The 16,949-nt window shown below is 34.0% G+C and overlaps 3 protein-coding genes across 3 annotated transcripts in view; 1 reads left to right on the top strand and 2 right to left on the bottom strand.

The window, feature by feature from the left end:
• Positions 1-13,014, bottom strand: part of LOC149490844 (SUN domain-containing ossification factor) — a 62,556-nt gene extending 49,542 nt beyond the window's left edge. The window contains exons 1-2 of the mRNA XM_089708825.1: positions 12,692-13,014; positions 11,497-11,739 (exon numbers count right to left, since the gene is read on the bottom strand). Coding sequence (XP_089564951.1) covers positions 11,497-11,739; positions 12,692-12,750 — 302 coding nt within the window. The 5' untranslated portion in view covers positions 12,751-13,014. The remainder of the gene's footprint in view (positions 1-11,496; positions 11,740-12,691) is intronic.
• Positions 13,015-13,683: 669 nt separating this feature from the next.
• LOC149490843 (oligosaccharyltransferase complex subunit ostc-A) lies at positions 13,684-14,367 on the top strand. Its single transcript, XM_089711284.1, has 2 exons — positions 13,684-13,909; positions 13,984-14,367. The coding sequence occupies exons 1-2, from the start codon at positions 13,771-13,773 to the stop codon at positions 14,292-14,294; spliced, it is 450 nt and encodes a 149-aa protein (XP_089567410.1). The 5' UTR covers positions 13,684-13,770; the 3' UTR covers positions 14,295-14,367.
• A 283-nt stretch (positions 14,368-14,650) lies between these two features.
• On the bottom strand, positions 14,651-16,898 carry LOC149490842 (calcium and integrin-binding protein 1-like). The gene is made up of 5 exons (XM_089708639.1): positions 16,744-16,898; positions 16,635-16,669; positions 16,312-16,559; positions 15,796-15,997; positions 14,651-15,211 (listed from the first exon to the last, which is right to left on the bottom strand). Exons 1-5 carry the CDS (start codon positions 16,792-16,794, stop codon positions 15,190-15,192), a joined length of 558 nt encoding a protein of 185 aa, XP_089564765.1. The 5' UTR covers positions 16,795-16,898; the 3' UTR covers positions 14,651-15,189.
• Positions 16,899-16,949: the final 51 nt, after the last annotated feature.

Raw genomic sequence — 16,949 nt, 5'->3', positions numbered from 1 at the left:
TAAAAACATCGAATTGAAGATGTAATAAAACCATCAAGCATCTCCGCCTTCGCCATTAGAATATCCAACAAAAGCAGGATAAATATAGTTTACCTGAACACAAAATGAATACCGTAGACATAATATTTCACTAAGAATCTCCGAGTTTCCCTAACCAACGTTCCTATAATCCATACTAATATTATAAATGCGAAAGTAACTCTGTCTGTCTGTCTGTTACTCAATCACGCCTTAACTACTGAACCAATTTACATGAAATTTGGTATAGAGATATTTTGATACCCGAGAAAGGACACAGGATAGATTTTATCCCGGAAATCCTACGGGAACGGGTTTTTCTTTGAAAACGCGGGCGAAGCCGCGGGCGGAAAGCTAGTAAGATATAAAAGCAATCCACTAATAACATCGATAAATTGAATTAACATTTCTAAGTCTCGGCTACATCTCGACACAGTTTACCTGACACTAGCTCGTTCATTGCAGACGATGTTTATTAATTAGCCTCATTACAGATCCACTAAAGGAAATAGACACGCTACCAACATTCACAATAATACTCACAATATACTCTTGGACAATAATCGAGAGCATTCAGCGGAAAATGGTCATTGAGCGATCGCAATTACGTCTATAATCCCATAAAGCACGCGCAAATAGAACGCGTCGGCGCATGTATCGGGATTTACAATCGTGGCCGTTATCGTTTCACTTTCGAAGTCATGTCGGTTTCGACAAACATGTGGGAGTCGGTCGTAAGGTCCAGCGCGACGAGAGCGCTTTCCCTGAGACACTAATAAATATACTATTGATTTCGAATAATATAACTGTTCGGGTTGTTTATGCGGCTGCGTTAGATTTAAGATCGGCTGTTAAACTTTAATAGGCTCGCCCAGGGAGATTTAATAGTGCAATCGGTTTGGCTGACGATGTGATAGAGGTTGCACTTAGAAAGTTGGTTTTCGTGCGCTTTGTGTATTAATATCGTATTGAAAGTCGCACCTTACTGTCATATTTCAATACAGGCGCGGGGGAAACGACTCGGTATGAACATAATACCTTGTTATTTATGTACGTCAAAGCTTATAAGTTAAATAATCGTTGATGGCGAGATAGAACAATATTAAACTGTCACGATTGCTGGGACAGGGTGTTAAATGTGTTTATTGGAGGCATTTATTTATGAGGCGTATACAATAGTTCGTTGTGGTAAGCTAACGGCTTATAGGTATTACTTACAATTAATCGTCTTAACTTTAACCTCATTTTAGTTTCTTTTTAACAGACTTCTATACCGGAGTAGAAATATCTAACCAGTAAACCAGTTTATCTATTTATCGCACAGCCAAATTCGAAATAGACATCAAGGTTGCGCGAAGCAAAGTAAACAGACCAAAACAATTAAATTCGTATAAATAGTTTTAGTACACAGGAAATGAAATATAGGCAAATATTCTGGTGGAATGCATTTTCTACGTCGAGTAAGCAAATCTATTGGGTCAGGTCAGGTTTTGTTGGGTTAGGTTAGGAATGCTGTATAGAATTCCAATTAGCCAGGAAACTTGGAACACGTAATCATTTTCAATTAATCGTGCATGATTTGTGGGTAAATCGATAATACTGTACGTACTTAGGTAATTTTAACAAGTAAATGCAATCAATGTCTTAACAATAGATTGTGCATGAAATTTAGGTACACATATTTTAGCTGTACTCTTACATTGCGGTGCAGCCATTGTACAGTTTCCTTCATCAAACTATACAAAAATGGATATTATTAATATGTACTAAAAAATTCTGCATTACAAGGATGTCTGCTTCCATAGAACATTCAAGTACCAACTAAACATTATCAGAAAAGTCAAATAAATTGACACGAACTAGAGCACTGCACAAAATGTTGTTCAAAACAGCATTTTAGGAATCTCTTTGCCTCCATTCAATCCTCAACACCTTAATAATATCCGAAGAGTCAATTAATTTGACGCGATCTAAATACTTAAAGGTCTTACGCGTGCCATAAGCTTATTAGCGGCAAAAACTTCGCGGAAACGGCGCAGCAATTACCGCATTAGAGACCGCTTTCTCGTCAACACCCAGACAAGCTGATAGCGATAGCCTTGTATGGTAATGGTAAATATTATATCTATAGTAATTATAATGAGCTGGGTTGTCGAACGTGGCTGTACTGGAGTTGGGGTGATAAAACTGCTACGTAAATATAGAGAAACCAACATATTTCGCTAATTTTGATGCATTGTCGCATATCTGTCCCCCTTTAGTCTTAGCCATATACCATGCTTGAGTAAAAGTTAATTAAGCATAATATTTCAATAAGTCAAGACGTTTTTCAGTTCTTTTCACATGGTGGTTTAAAGAACATAAAGGCATCGCTACAGTAAAGCGAAAGATACGGATTCGAATCATTCGCCATCTTTATTTCGCAATCATCCGCAATTTCCAATTATTTGACACAAAATTCAACAAACAACACAGATATAATCCTACTGTACAAAAAATGCCTACATACAGAGCAACTTTCCAATCTATACATACCTACCTACAGCTATAGCTATTAAAACCCATCAGCCAGACAGCTTGACGGCTACAGGCAGCTTAAAACAGGACAGTGATCAAAGGCATCGCCACTATAACGCGAAAGATGCAGATACACACCCAAAGTTGAAAAAAAATATTAAAAAGTGTAATCCGAACTTCCCATCAAAAAGTTCCTCACGACGATAATCCTACCAAACAAAAAATACTTACAAACGGAGCAACTTTCCCATCTATACATACCTACATTTACAGCTATTAAAACCATCAGCCAGACAGCTTGACGGCTACAACCCGTGGAAAGCCTGATTATAATATAACACCCGCCGTTCCCGCGCGATTGTATTCTAATGCCGCTGTGTCTGACGGTGAAACGGCACCAAAAATGGTAGTCCCTACGACCTTTGAGATAAGAGTCACATTTGTTTAGGCTGGTTAGCAACGCGCGACCCAAAACTTTTATAAGTCATGAAAACTTTAATTCAAATTTTAATGTGTTTAAAAACTGTCACCTGATAAAATTAATACTTAATCCACCATATTTTAATATGTTTACAATAAAGAACCAACCACAACATTTTGCCAAATGACGCATCCGTACTTGTTTGTACAATCAGTGACAAAAAATTGTCCAATGCTATGGTATGGTACTGAAAAGCATCAATGACTAAACAGTTTTAAGCTTAAAAATACATATTCAACTACGTTCTCAAATAAATAGCACCTAGTACATACACTACACACTATCCATAATTCTATAAATAAAGACAATTTACATATCTCGTCGATCGTGTAAACTCCGCCTTATATAAACCGATACCACCAATCATGTTTCAGACAATTTCAGTTCACCTTTAGCCCGCAACAGGAAATCGTGTTAATGGAAATTAAGTCTTCTTACATTCGCAATAAGATTTATAACCGTGCGCTGTGTCTGGCGACAATGCCTCACAAACAGATATTATAATGCAACCGTATTCCCACTTTCACTGCAACATTTGACTTTGTACATAATTGTGGCTGGCTGTACTAATTATTATTACCAAAATGAAAGAAAAGAGCTTATTTGTCCATAAAAGGCCGGCAAAGCACCTGCAACACTTCTAGTGTTACAAGTGTTTATGGGCGGTGGTGACCACTTAGCATCAGGTGGCCTACCTGCCCCTTTGCTTGCTCTGACTTAAAAAAAAATATTAAGAGCTATATTTTAAACTATTTTATGGTATGATTTTGTTTCAGTCATATGGCTAGACAATAATATAGGCTATTTTTTACCGCAGTACATCCAATTTCATTAAGAAGGCTCAAGGACGTCTGAAAGGATTTTCATAATTTAAGGTTCATTGGCTTCGTCCCAGCTTCATAAAATAGTATAAAACAAAGCCGTCTGTCCCTACGTTTGTATAGATCTTTTAAATTACGCAACGGATGATGTTTTCTTAATAGAAAGAATGGTACAAGGGGAAGGTTTTCGTATAATATCTATTATATAGATTGTTAAGTTTTAAACAACGCGGGCGAAGCCGCAAGCAGAAAGCTAATGAACAACTGAACAGTGAACACCCAGGCAGAGCAGATTCGAACAACCAGTCCTTTATATAAATAAACCAGCAAATAAATTGATCAATTTCCTGCTCAACTAACAATAACAACAATGGTGTTAAATGTTTGCAAAAACTACATGACGTCACAAACTTGCTAACTATACCTAAAACGCAATTTATTATAAACAGAGCTACTCTTAACGACCCTGAACTATCGATCGATTTTATTGATAAGTTTTATTAGAATAAGAATAAGAATAAGAATAAGAATAAAATAATTTTTATTAGGCACACCAAATTACCACCACCAAATATTATAAATTATTATGTATTAGTTAGCCGGCATTTAACGTGGATTTTAATGTTATTTTTATAGCTATAAATGCAATTTAAAAGATTTTTTGATGTACATATCTACTTTGATGATGTGGCTGCAGATGAGGATTTATTTATTGTTCTAAGGTTAGTTATACATTTATAGATGATGCCTTTTTATATCCACGCAACTGGTAGAACCGCAGTCAGTTTCGTGAGTTCCTCATATAGTCACTGATATTTTATTTAAAACTTTAGGACTTATATTTCATACATCATTTGTTAAGTGACAGATAAACTAACAAACCTTTGCAGAAGCAGTGAAACTGGCTAATAATTCAAATTTATTTCCCTATATTTCAATGTATATTCTGAACACCTAAACGGATTTGCGACTAAACCTAATATAGATTGATGAAACCTTGCTGATATAGGGGATAGAAATTTGAATGAGGGAAAGCCTTCGTGCGATACCATTAGCTTAAATTTACGCAAATAAAGTTAAACTACTATAATATTATACTAGCTATTTATGTCTACTTAGTTACATATATTTTACTAGTCACTTACTACTGCTCTGTCCCGGTTGAACCGTAACAAATCATACTCAGGAATAGTGAAGCTTCAAAAAGTGGAAGAATTTTCTAAATCGATTTGGCAGTTTTTTCCGTTTTGTTCATAACAACTTATGAGTATACAATAAATTAAATCTCTCTTTAAAATATTACTGTAGACAGACATTGCCTGCAAGGTGCCAACCGTACTACAAATCTTCGAACAGTATCATTAGTACCATTGTCCCGAAACTCGGTCTATTCTCGCCAATCAGTAGAACTAATAAACTATCATCTAAACAGCGAATGAAATATTACGACAGGGTGATACTTCTCGAGTGCAACAAGTGACTTCGCGTAACGAGGTATGAAAGATGGCTTTGGAATCAGGGGATAAGCACAATCATGGTAGGGCTTTAGGCAGATTGGCAAACAATGAAAACAGGACCACATACATAAGGGAAATTTTTCAAATATTGTGGTAAATATTCTTCCAGTCATGTTTAGAATAACTTATAATAAAAGCTATATATAGACCTAGGTTACTGACATCGGATATGCATTAAATTATTGAGCGTAAAACATGCTAAACGTTTTTATGCGATTTGTCACGTTCAATTTAGTTAGTTTCGTGATCCATATAATCAATATTTCCAATAACCTTCTATTTTATTGTATCGTATAAAGCCAAAAGGATCTCCTTATCATCAGCAAACTATAATTACGTCATTAGAATTGATTGTTACTTGCTTTAATTGTTTTCTGAGTCAAGTGAAATTACTGCACGTGGAGTGTGAACACGAGCAAGTTGTAGTTTGACGCAAAATCTTGCAAGTTAAATGTCCCTGATATTCAATACTAGCAGTGCCCCGCAGTTTTACCCGCATTTCTCCGCTCCTGTTGGTCTTAGCGTGGTGTTATATAGCCTATGGCCTTCCTCGATAAATGGGCTATCTAACACTGAAAGAATTTTTCAAATAGTACCAGTACTTCCTGAGATTAGCGCGTTCAAACAAACTCTTCAGCTTTAGATGACGATATTGTGTACATAATGGACATGGCATTAACTTGAAGCTTAAAGCTAAAACATCTTCCGAACGGCTGTACAGGCTAATTCAATTTTGCGTTCGTCATCACAGAGCAAAGTTTGTATAAAAGGTTATCTTAAAAATATATCTAACAGAAAATTTCAATCTGGCATACCCAGTAAGCTGAATAAGTGCCCGGATGTCTTACAATAAATACTTCAGAAAACTATAAGTCTTATTTCAGGAAATCGAGGAAAGAAGTGTTTAAGAACGCTACAAATTGGATGCGTATTCTAAACTGTTTTTATTCCATCCAATTTAAATCACACCACTTCTCGGAAAAACAATTCAGTCTAGATTGTTCACAGTCACCTACGCGTTTCTGAAAGCCATTTAAATTGGCCCAAGGCGTTCGCATAACGACCGATAGGCTGATAACCTCAGCCAATGCACCCCATTGTTGATTAGCCGAACTTCCGTACGTGTCCATCGTATTATCTCACTTTAATTATAAGTTACGTAACCGATTTCATGCATAGACCATTGTATAACTGTCCAGAGACTAGACTATAGCCTAACTTTCTGATAGACCAAGTCTTGATAGTCTTTTTGGGTATATGTAATGGTAATTACATTTCTAATTCAGATTTGTTTTTGATTGAGCTGGATTGTTTGTAAAGCTTTCGAACTGATAAAGTTACTTTCATTAAAATAAATTAAGCTGTTTAATAAGATAGAGCCAAACCGCCTAGGCCTAATGATAGGTACATAGCGCTCGCATAAAAGTTTTCAACTAAACAAAAAACTGCATATTTTAGATCAACCGGATTCCTTCGAGTACCTAAGTTTCAAAACGCAGAATTTTTATGGGAGCTAAATAACAAGCAAGCAATCTCATAGAAATCTGTGAGAACGTGGTACGAATCTTGAAATCTCGTTCAATGTTATTGAGCGGGTGTGTCTGACATTGGCCAAATATCATGACCACGCACCTGCTAGGCAACACGGTATAAAATAGATGTCACTGACACAAAGAATTTCGTAAGTGCGTGTAGATATAAATCAGACTACGTACGTTACAGTACGTAGACTGTGACGTACGTAAAAATGTAAGTAGCTGTTGATAACCCCTCTGAAATGATACTATTTGTGTTACAGAAATGTTAATAGCAATTCTCTTGATAGTGGTTCAGTAGCCTTGACTTCTGATACTTTAAAAAATGCAGATGATTAAAAGAACGTCCTCAAGAATGGAAAACCAACTTGCAACATATGGGCATAAACATAAAATAATTTGGAAAATCCAAAAGTGCACGCCTCATAATTTTTTTTTAATAAATATTTATTAATTATTATTTTTGTTTATTTAATAACAATTAAACCACATCGAATCAGACCCTGAAAAATGAAAGGGTTCTATTCCTGAGCATACTCAAGCGTAAGAGAAAAAAAACCGGCCAAGTGCGAGTCGGACTCGCGCACCGAGGGTTCCGTACAAACCTTGTTTCTTTTGATTGCGTTGATATAGAAGTTTGATTTTGTTACAGCTTAAAGGTATTATAGACCTGAGTATTTGGTATGAATTTCAATTTAATACCTCTACGCGTTTATGCAGAAATGGGTAGTAAGTTTAAAATTATTAAAAAAAAAAATATTATGTGATGTAACTAAAAATTTATGGTTTTCGTAATTTTTCCTTTATCTATGCTATAAGACGTTGCTTCGTACCAAATTTCAAGATTCTGAGTTCACGGGAAGCACCCTGTAGGTTTTGATTCCCTTGCAAGTGTCGAAAATTTGCGGCATAAACGGCTGTATCTTTTGATTGCGTTGGCTTAGAAGTTTGATTTTTTCACAGCTTCAAGGGACAGTATACCTGAGTAATTGATATAAATTTCAGCTTCATACCACCACGCGTTCCTGAGAAAAAGGGTCTTGACAGACGGACGGACGGACGGACGGACAGACGGACAACAAAGTGATCCTATAAGGGTTCCGTTTTTTCCTTTTGAGGTACGGAACCCTAAAAAAAGACTCGATTAGTAAAGTATTTCGGTCGCTATCGTGTTAACAAGAAAAAGGATCCGCACATACAGACACACGGACGTCCAAGACAGAACTTTTTTAAACTGTTTTTTAACTAGTTTAAATAACAAAAATGACATCAAAAATATCATGAACGTTAAAAATAGTGTTTTTTCTTAATATGTGTGTGTATGTATTATCTTACAAGTGTAATGTATTAGACCGGGAGATACTGACACAAAATTTCGAGTCATTTGTAACAGGATGGCGGTTCTACAGGGGTCTTAGTACGCAATGATAAAAAGAAAAATGATGGTGTGATCGCTGGTATCGGTGGTTTAGTCGCGTGGGCGTTAGCCGAACTCGTCGGAAAAATAGCGAAAGTCAAACGATTTGTAACACAAAAATTTTAGTATTTACCGATAGCCCATAAAAAAGAAGTAGGCGGTAGTGTCATGCCATACTTTTCCGGTGTGACTTACAGCCCGCCATACCGACGCGAATATGTTGATTTAAATAAAACAATTATTCAACCATTTGTACCAGGCTAACTTTTGCACAGGTAACCATCGTCGTGCAGCCATTTACGAAAATCGCTATGCCATACTTTTCGGGCGATTCCAAATGGTCGCCATACCGCCGAAAATCTGCAAAAAAAATTTATTTCGCCAAACTTTTTGTACCAGTATTGCATTTGGATTTTTGGAGAGTATTTGATAAAATGTGACCATTATTATATTTGCCATACTTCTAGTAGGGGGAAAAAGTGCTGTCATACTTGAAAAATTAATTTAGTATTAATTTATATAAGTAAAGATTTCCAACACCTAGATCTTTGAAATTTTGTATTTATATTCTTTGATCCTCAAACTTCCAGGAAAAATAAGTGCCATACTGTTACAAATCGTTTGACTTTCGCTATTTTCCGACGAGTTCGACTAACGCCCACGCGACTAAGCCGCCGGTACCAGCGTTCACACTATCATTTTTCTTTTTGTCATTGCGTACTAAGAACCCTGTAGAACCGCCATCCTATTACAAATGACTCGAAATTTTGTGTCAGTATCTCCCGGTCTATATGATACATAAAGACATTTTAAGTTTGAAAAATCAGATGTTTTGCGCGAAGTGACAGTAGTACCCACCTCAACGCTTCGCTTATGAGGCGTGCAATAATAAATATTGCAAAATTTTGCATGATTTGTTTTGTATTATGATTATGTTATTTTCAGTCTAAATCCTGTATATAATCACTTCAAAAAACAAACAACGTGGCGCGATGTTCATGTTCATTAATCACATACTAGCACGTAGATTTCACAACGTTTTCGTAGTAATCGATAAACCAAAAAACTAAACATACCGGACTCATAAAACGGTTAATATAACCATTAAAATAGTACGATACTATATTTAGGCAGTACTTTCGATTTCTCGACATTAATACTCACGGTCGAATGCTTATCGTGTAAAACAAAAAATTATTAGAGCGGTAACTTTTTTTAACAGATTCAACGATTACATTAATCATATTATGTTAAACGCTTATAATATTTTTACTTTTCTTGAAGGCCAGTTTAACACTTGAGTATTTAGAACCACTGTTACGAAAAAATACAAACAAATAATAGTTATAAAGAAGCACCACAGTCGAATAAAAGTGGCTAAACGCAGCAGAAGCAGAGGCGTAAGATCTTTACAGAATGGTCTAAATGCTTGGCTGAATGCAAGGAATGCAAACAAAGGATTGACGCGGAGAATAAAAGCAAGGACTGGGAAGGGTAAGGGAGTATATGGGACTCCATATTACCATAGTTATATGGATTCAGAAGTAATATCCTACATCGTGGATCGAACCCTAGAACCTTCCAGTTTTAACGCATACGTCGTAACCACTACACTAACGAGGTTGCCATGAGATTACTTTAGGTACTTACTAAAATAAACATCGAACAAGAACATTGAACAAGGAACTTATACCAGTGTCGATAAGCGATATCGCGAATTTGGCAAGAGATGAGTTTTATAAAAATACTTGTGCGTTTGATAAGAGGGCAATGTGTGAGATTTTTTTACAACTGATTTTTGGGCTTCTCCTTTAAAAGAATCTATAGTAATACTAGCGGACCGCCCCGGCTTCGCCCGTGGTACATATGAAAAATAGATGTTGGCCGATTCTCAGACTTACCCGATATGCAAAGAAAATTTCATGAGAATCGGTCCACCCGTTTCGGAGGAGTATGCAGACTAACATTGTGACACGAGAATTTTATATATAAGAAGATTATAAAGTATGAGTGACAGTAAATATATTTTTATTTTAACATAGCTGAAGACTTAGTTACTTAGTTATAGGGACATAGACTTAGTTATAGGGACTTGTCTAAACCCACTAATCTGTAGAACTATTGAACCAATTTCCTAAATTATTTCCATATATAAAATGCATGTATGTTACCGCTGAGTGATATAGGCTATAACTACTATACCCCTATACCACAACACCGGAATAAAGCCGAGTGGATGCCTTCAAAGGTACTGGAGAAATTCATAACATTATTTTGAAGATCAAAAGTATCATTTGATTTGCTTATTATTTAGTTCGGTTTTTAGGTTGCTTTAGAAAAATTTGTAACCAATCTTAAGTTAAAATTTGCAATTTAACAATATTATGATTCAAATTAATAACAAAATGGTCAAGTTTATACAAAATGATAAACATAAACCCATATCTACGGAGATAACATTACAACTAGATAATTAAAATCACATCCTAATTTAATAATTAGTTATTTTCAGAGGAAATGGAAGATAAAACAAATATGATAGACGTTATTGATATAAATTATGTGTATTTCACTATTTTTTTATGTTTACAAACTTGAGTGTGATTTTTGGAGTTAACTTTTTACTTTTAAATATGTTAAAGTAAGCTTGATATAGAAAAAATAAGTACATAGCCTATATATTATCTACTCCTAAGAATACAGATATAGTCTACATAGGCAAATTTTCATATTAAGATTAACTACCTACAATTAAATGGTTTTAAACTGTATAAGATTTACATCCTATGCATGATTAGAGACAATCAGCAGAAAACTGCTGAATCATTCTCAATATAAAAACATCAAAGTGAATGGACAATAGCTACTTACTCATTCAAAATAATTGTTTTAACATTGCTTCTTTTCCTTACATTTTTTATCAATTTTATTTTAACCTAATTATGAAGTAATAAAAGATAATTAAAGTTTAAAGTTTAAATTTTAAGGAATTTGGTTATAATTTTTGTGATCATAATAATACAATTTTATTTTTGTGTTCAGTTCTCATTGGTTCATAAATCTTTTGTCGCACATAAAAAAACTAACATATTTACCCTGAACTCACCTGAAGTTGTATGTTATGAACTAATAATATTTTTGTATTACAGCATGAGGCAATAATATAAGGAAATATACAATAAATACATACCCATCTGTTGTTACGGAGTTCACAGATAATGTGTCCGGGAATTTCATCTTCTTGTCATCTTCCTCTGTGTGCTGCTCCCCTGGTACATCTGTTTCAGGAGGTCTCTCCGGCAACTCATCTGCTGGCCCAGATACAATTTCACCCGATTTCTTTGAAACATTATGAAGTCCTGATAGGTCCACTTTTGCCTCAATATCATCTACTTGCAAAGCTTCGGACACTACCAAAAGAAATAGGGCACAACTGTAACAAAAACAACGAGTGTAATATCGACATATGAATGAAAATATCCATAACATAGTTTCGTATTCAATACATTGTAATTATAGACCGGGAGATACTGACACAAAATTTCGAGTCATTTGTAACAGGATGGCGGTTCTACAGGGGTCTTAGTACGCAATGACAAAAAGAAAAACGATGGCGTGAACGCTGGTACCGGCGGCTTAGTCGCGTGGGCGTTAGTCGAACTCGTCGGAAAATAGCGAAAGTCAAACGATTTGTAACAGTATGGCACTTATTTTTCCTGTAAGTTTGAGGATCAACAAATATAAATACAAAATTTCAAAGATCTAAGTGTTGGAAATCCTCACTTATATAAATTAATAATAAATTAAGTTTTCAAGTATAACAGCACTTTTTCCCCCTACTAGAAGTATGGCAAATATAATAATGGTCACATTTTATCAAATACTCTCCAAAAATCCAAATGCAATACTGGTACAAAAAGTTTGGCGAAATAAAAATTTTTTGCAGATTTTCGGCGGTATGGCGACCATTTGGAATCGTCTGAAAAGTATGGCATGGCGATTTTCGTAAATGGCTGCACGACGATAGTTACCTGTGCAAAAGTTAGCCTGGTACAAATGGTTGAATGATTGTTTTATTTAAATCAACACATTCGCGTCGGTATGGCGGGCTGTAAGCCACACCGGAAAAGTATGGCATGACACTACCGCCTACTACTTTTTTATGGGCTATCGGTAAATTCTAAAATTTTTGTGTTACAAATCGTTTGACTTTCGCTATTTTTCCGACGAGTTCGACAAACGCCCACGCGACTAAGACACCGGTACCAGCGTTCACACCATCATTTTTCTTTTTGTCATTGCGTACTAAGACCCCTGTAGAACCGCCATCCTTGTTACAAATGACTCGAAATTTTGTGTCAGTATCTCCCGGTCTATTATCTTACCTTGACAGTACCGAAATTGTCAATAACGACGTGTAAATGATACACAGTCCACCCTTCATCGTAATATAAGTAAAATATTCACATTCCAGTTCATTTTTGTGTAATAATTTAAAATAAGCACATATCTTTGCGGAATATTTATTTTATAACCAAACGACACATTTCACAAGCACATTCATCACATTAAGACATTTTTAAATAACTAAAGCACTGATCGCCATCTGGAAACATAAAAAATTGCAAAACTGGGCCACGATCACGAAAAGCGAAACTGACGAATTGAAGTCGCGAACATTTTCAATGAATTTGACAGTTATCAAATTCCGTAGTCAAATTCCAAGTTTTTTCACAGTAGATTTTTCTTTGGGTCAATTAATTTTATTTCATAAACTTTAGGATATTCCATTGGTTTAAAAGATTCAATTGACAAATTATTTAAAAATAGACCAATGAAATTAAAACATTTAATAATAACAGCCTTTTCTGATTGGTAAGTTCAGCACAACGTTCCTTTTTAAAATTTTCGCTTTTCTCAAAACTTAATTATTTAACAACTAAAATAATTACTAATTCAATAAATTGAGATTAACTATTTTGTTTTGAAACCATTAATTTTAATGTTATATTAAACATATTAAATGTTAACTGTGCTATTTTTTCTATTCTTACTTCATAAAAAACTAATTATTGAAATAAAATTATTTCATAAAATGGAACGTCTTTACTATTTTATTTTGCTACCAATAGATGTCACTACAAAAATTCTAAACGTACACTTTGGAGGTGTTGCTACTTATTGTATTTTACCAATGAATGTGTAAAATTCAAATAAAAATTATAATCAATCTAAATTATTTTAGACGCTATTTATATTTGTTTTCTTATTTAAAATACATAAAAATTTACACAGTATGGGTTTGATATTAACTATTATTTATTAATATATACTTTACTGAAGTCATATATTTATTCAGGCAAATTGAACAAGTCAAATGGCAACTAAAATTTGTCAACGTCATATCTAAAACATAACCGCTGCAATCAGTAATAATTTACTTGTTTTGTTAATTTACCGAAAAATGGAAGCACTTTTCGCATTACCATTCACTGTGCTTGAAATACCTAATATAAAAATTAAAAAGCCATCATGGCTTCAGGCCCCATCAGCTATGACAACCTTCTCTTTAGTGCTCCTATCGTATTTTCTTGTAACGGGAGGTTAGTTTTGTGATTGTACTCCTATAAGATTAAGTACGTGTTAAGTATACCAATAAATGTGTGTATTGTTACAGGTATTATATATGACGTGATTGTGGAGCCTCCTAGCGTAGGTTCAACCACAGATGAGCACGGACACAGCCGTCCTGTGGCGTTTATGCCGAACAGAGTCAATGGACAATATATTATGGAGGGATTGGCGTCCAGCTTCCTCTTTTCTCTTGGTGGACTTGGATTCATCATCCTAGACAGAACACACAACCCATCAACACCAAAATTAAACAGAATTCTTCTTATATCTGTGGCATTTCTCTGTATCCTTGTTTCATTCTTTACAACATGGATTTTCATGAGAATGAAGTTGCCAGGATATCTACAGAACTGAATTAATTATTTTATGTAAGAATCAATTTTTTCAACATTTATTATAATAAATATTTTTTTATACTCGGTAATAATTGTTTGAGTTGTTTTGACTGGTTTTATCTCTGCTGTCTGTCTGTTATCCAATCTATTAGCAAAGTTAGTGTTTGAAATATAAAAAGTATGAATGTGGTCATTCTTAGAACAGCTTATGAATATAACTAGTACATAGTCATTATTATATGTAATATATTCTTGCACTTAAAGGGAAAGCATAGATAATAGCTCTCTGTAATTATATTAGACTTGCACACACATAAGATAAAATTAATATAACAAATTTATTGCACTTGGCAAATTCAAATCACTAGCTGATTAAGGATATTAAAACAAACAGTTATTGCTTCAAATTTATTTAATATTAATATTCAAATTACACTACTTACAAAAACCTTAAAATACTAATTTGGCAGTCAATTATTTTTAAATCATTATAACACAATAAAAAAACATTGTAAATATTTTGACTACATAAAGGAAGACAAATACAACAAAAAATTATTTTAAATAAAGCATTTTCACTTACATAAATACAATAAAAATTTAAACGATAATAATTAATTTGAGAATAGTTGAGAAACTTTTAATTTATAATTACCTTATTAATTATAGAATAAAAAGTATGGTAACTTAAAATCTATATGATTATCCAAATTTGTTTCACTGTAAGGTGTGTCTGATCGACACACAAACATTTATCTAAAAAATATTTTAAATGAACAATAAAGTTTGTGATGATTAGTATATAATATGTATTGAACACATATTTTGTAGAACTGTCACTTTAAATCCCAAATAATTTACGGGAATGATATATCTTCTTCTTCAAAAAACACCATGTAGTTGCAACCAAACAATTACAGTCTTATGCGGAAGGAGCTGAAAAAAAATGTTATTAGTAAATTTCTTATAATTGTGCACAATTCATTCTACTAATAAGCAAAATTATCTTCATATGATTTATATACAAGTTAGAGCCGTACTCGGCCAGCTCAAGCAGTTAACAGCTGAGCGACATACACGGACTGCTCGAGCGGTCGGTCGTTGACTGCTCGAGCACCCCTTAGTTATACATTACAGGATTAGTTTAATTGAAGCTTATATTAAAATGTTATTCTTTTTGAAGTTATATGAAAAATCAAGAAAAATTAACAGTTGCAGTGAATTCAAACAATATATACCACCGTCACTAAAAGCAGGTCATCAATGGAAGTAGTCAGTTAATTAGATAAACTTCAATCAATTCTGAATCACTTAAGCATAAAGTTAATAAATGAGTCACCTAATAAAACACAATACAGCTTATAGAAATAAGAATATTAAATGCTGTTCCTATTACAATTCAGGATTTCTCAGCAAGATGCTAAAATAAAGGTATAAAACAAAATTTTCAAATGAGAATTTGAGAACCCCTTTCCCATTTGAGAAAATTGCTGAAAATTTATATAAGTACGAAGTCTTACTGGCAAAAATCTGAGCTCTTGTCAATAATATGCTCAAATTCAGCAAATGATAGTGCACCATCATCATCCAAGTCGGCTTCTTCTAGAACATTTTGGACAAGTTGTTGTATTTCTGAGTCGCTCAATTTGAGCTCTGGGCCACATAATCTCTCTATCACTTCCCGTAAGTCAGATACACCGATCATGTCATCTCCATCAAAATCTGTAGGAAAATTGTTGAAAAATATGTGAATATAGAAACTAATATGAATTCTCATTGTAATAAAATAATAAGAACAGATATATTTGAATCTACAACTGAATGTAGATGCCAGGAGGAGACTTACAAAGTATGTCTGGATGTAGGACCATAATAAATAAAATGAGGAATCCCATTGTTTGACATTGATAATTGCAAATGAAGACACAGACTTAACATTTGTTAAGTGAAACAAGTAGTTATCAGGGATTATATTTTATATAAGAAGGTTATACAAATCATTATAAGCAAAATAAAACATTAAATTGTTCACTTACCAAATATCCTGAAGGCATGTTCTGCTTTCACTGCTTTAGGTGCATTTTCACTAAACACAGACATCATGTCGAGAAAATCTTCAAAAGTGCAATCTCCATCATTGCTGGAACTAAACACTTTGCAGATTCTATCCCTGAAGGGATTTACGCGTAGTTCTGGATACTGTAGGATTTTAGTCATCGGTAGTTTTGCGTTTTTGTTATGCCCTACTTTTTCCGGTGCCAACGCCTTAAATTTTTGATGTGCACTAAAATTGTGAATAAAAGGGTTAAATCAACTGTATTCATGTCAATTATAGAATAAAGTAGATGATGTTACTTACTACAAGACTTCTTTCTTTGTAAAATACGTGAGATCCTGCAAAAAATAACGAATTACTCACACAATGTTATACGATTTACTTTGAATCGATATAATTAACACGATGCTACCTCATAATCCTGAAGTTCTTCCTCGGTGAATTGGCTTTTGCCTTGTCCCATTTCAATTAAATGTCTTAGAAAATTGGATTTTATTAAATCAAATCTACAATCACTAATTTTTTGTTAACAAAATAAACAAATACAATAAACTGATGTCACTGTCAAATGTCAATATGTCAAATGTCAAAACACTTCAATTTCATTTCACGAAAATA

Source organism: Colias philodice, chromosome 2, assembly GCF_061535455.1.
Source record: "Colias philodice isolate Cphi_HAF_F1 chromosome 2, ilColPhil1 Martin Lab GWU primary, whole genome shotgun sequence".
Lineage (NCBI taxonomy): Eukaryota > Metazoa > Arthropoda > Insecta > Lepidoptera > Pieridae > Colias > Colias philodice.
Note: the sequence above shows the minus strand (reverse complement) of the source record. Positions and strands in the feature narration are given on the sequence as shown.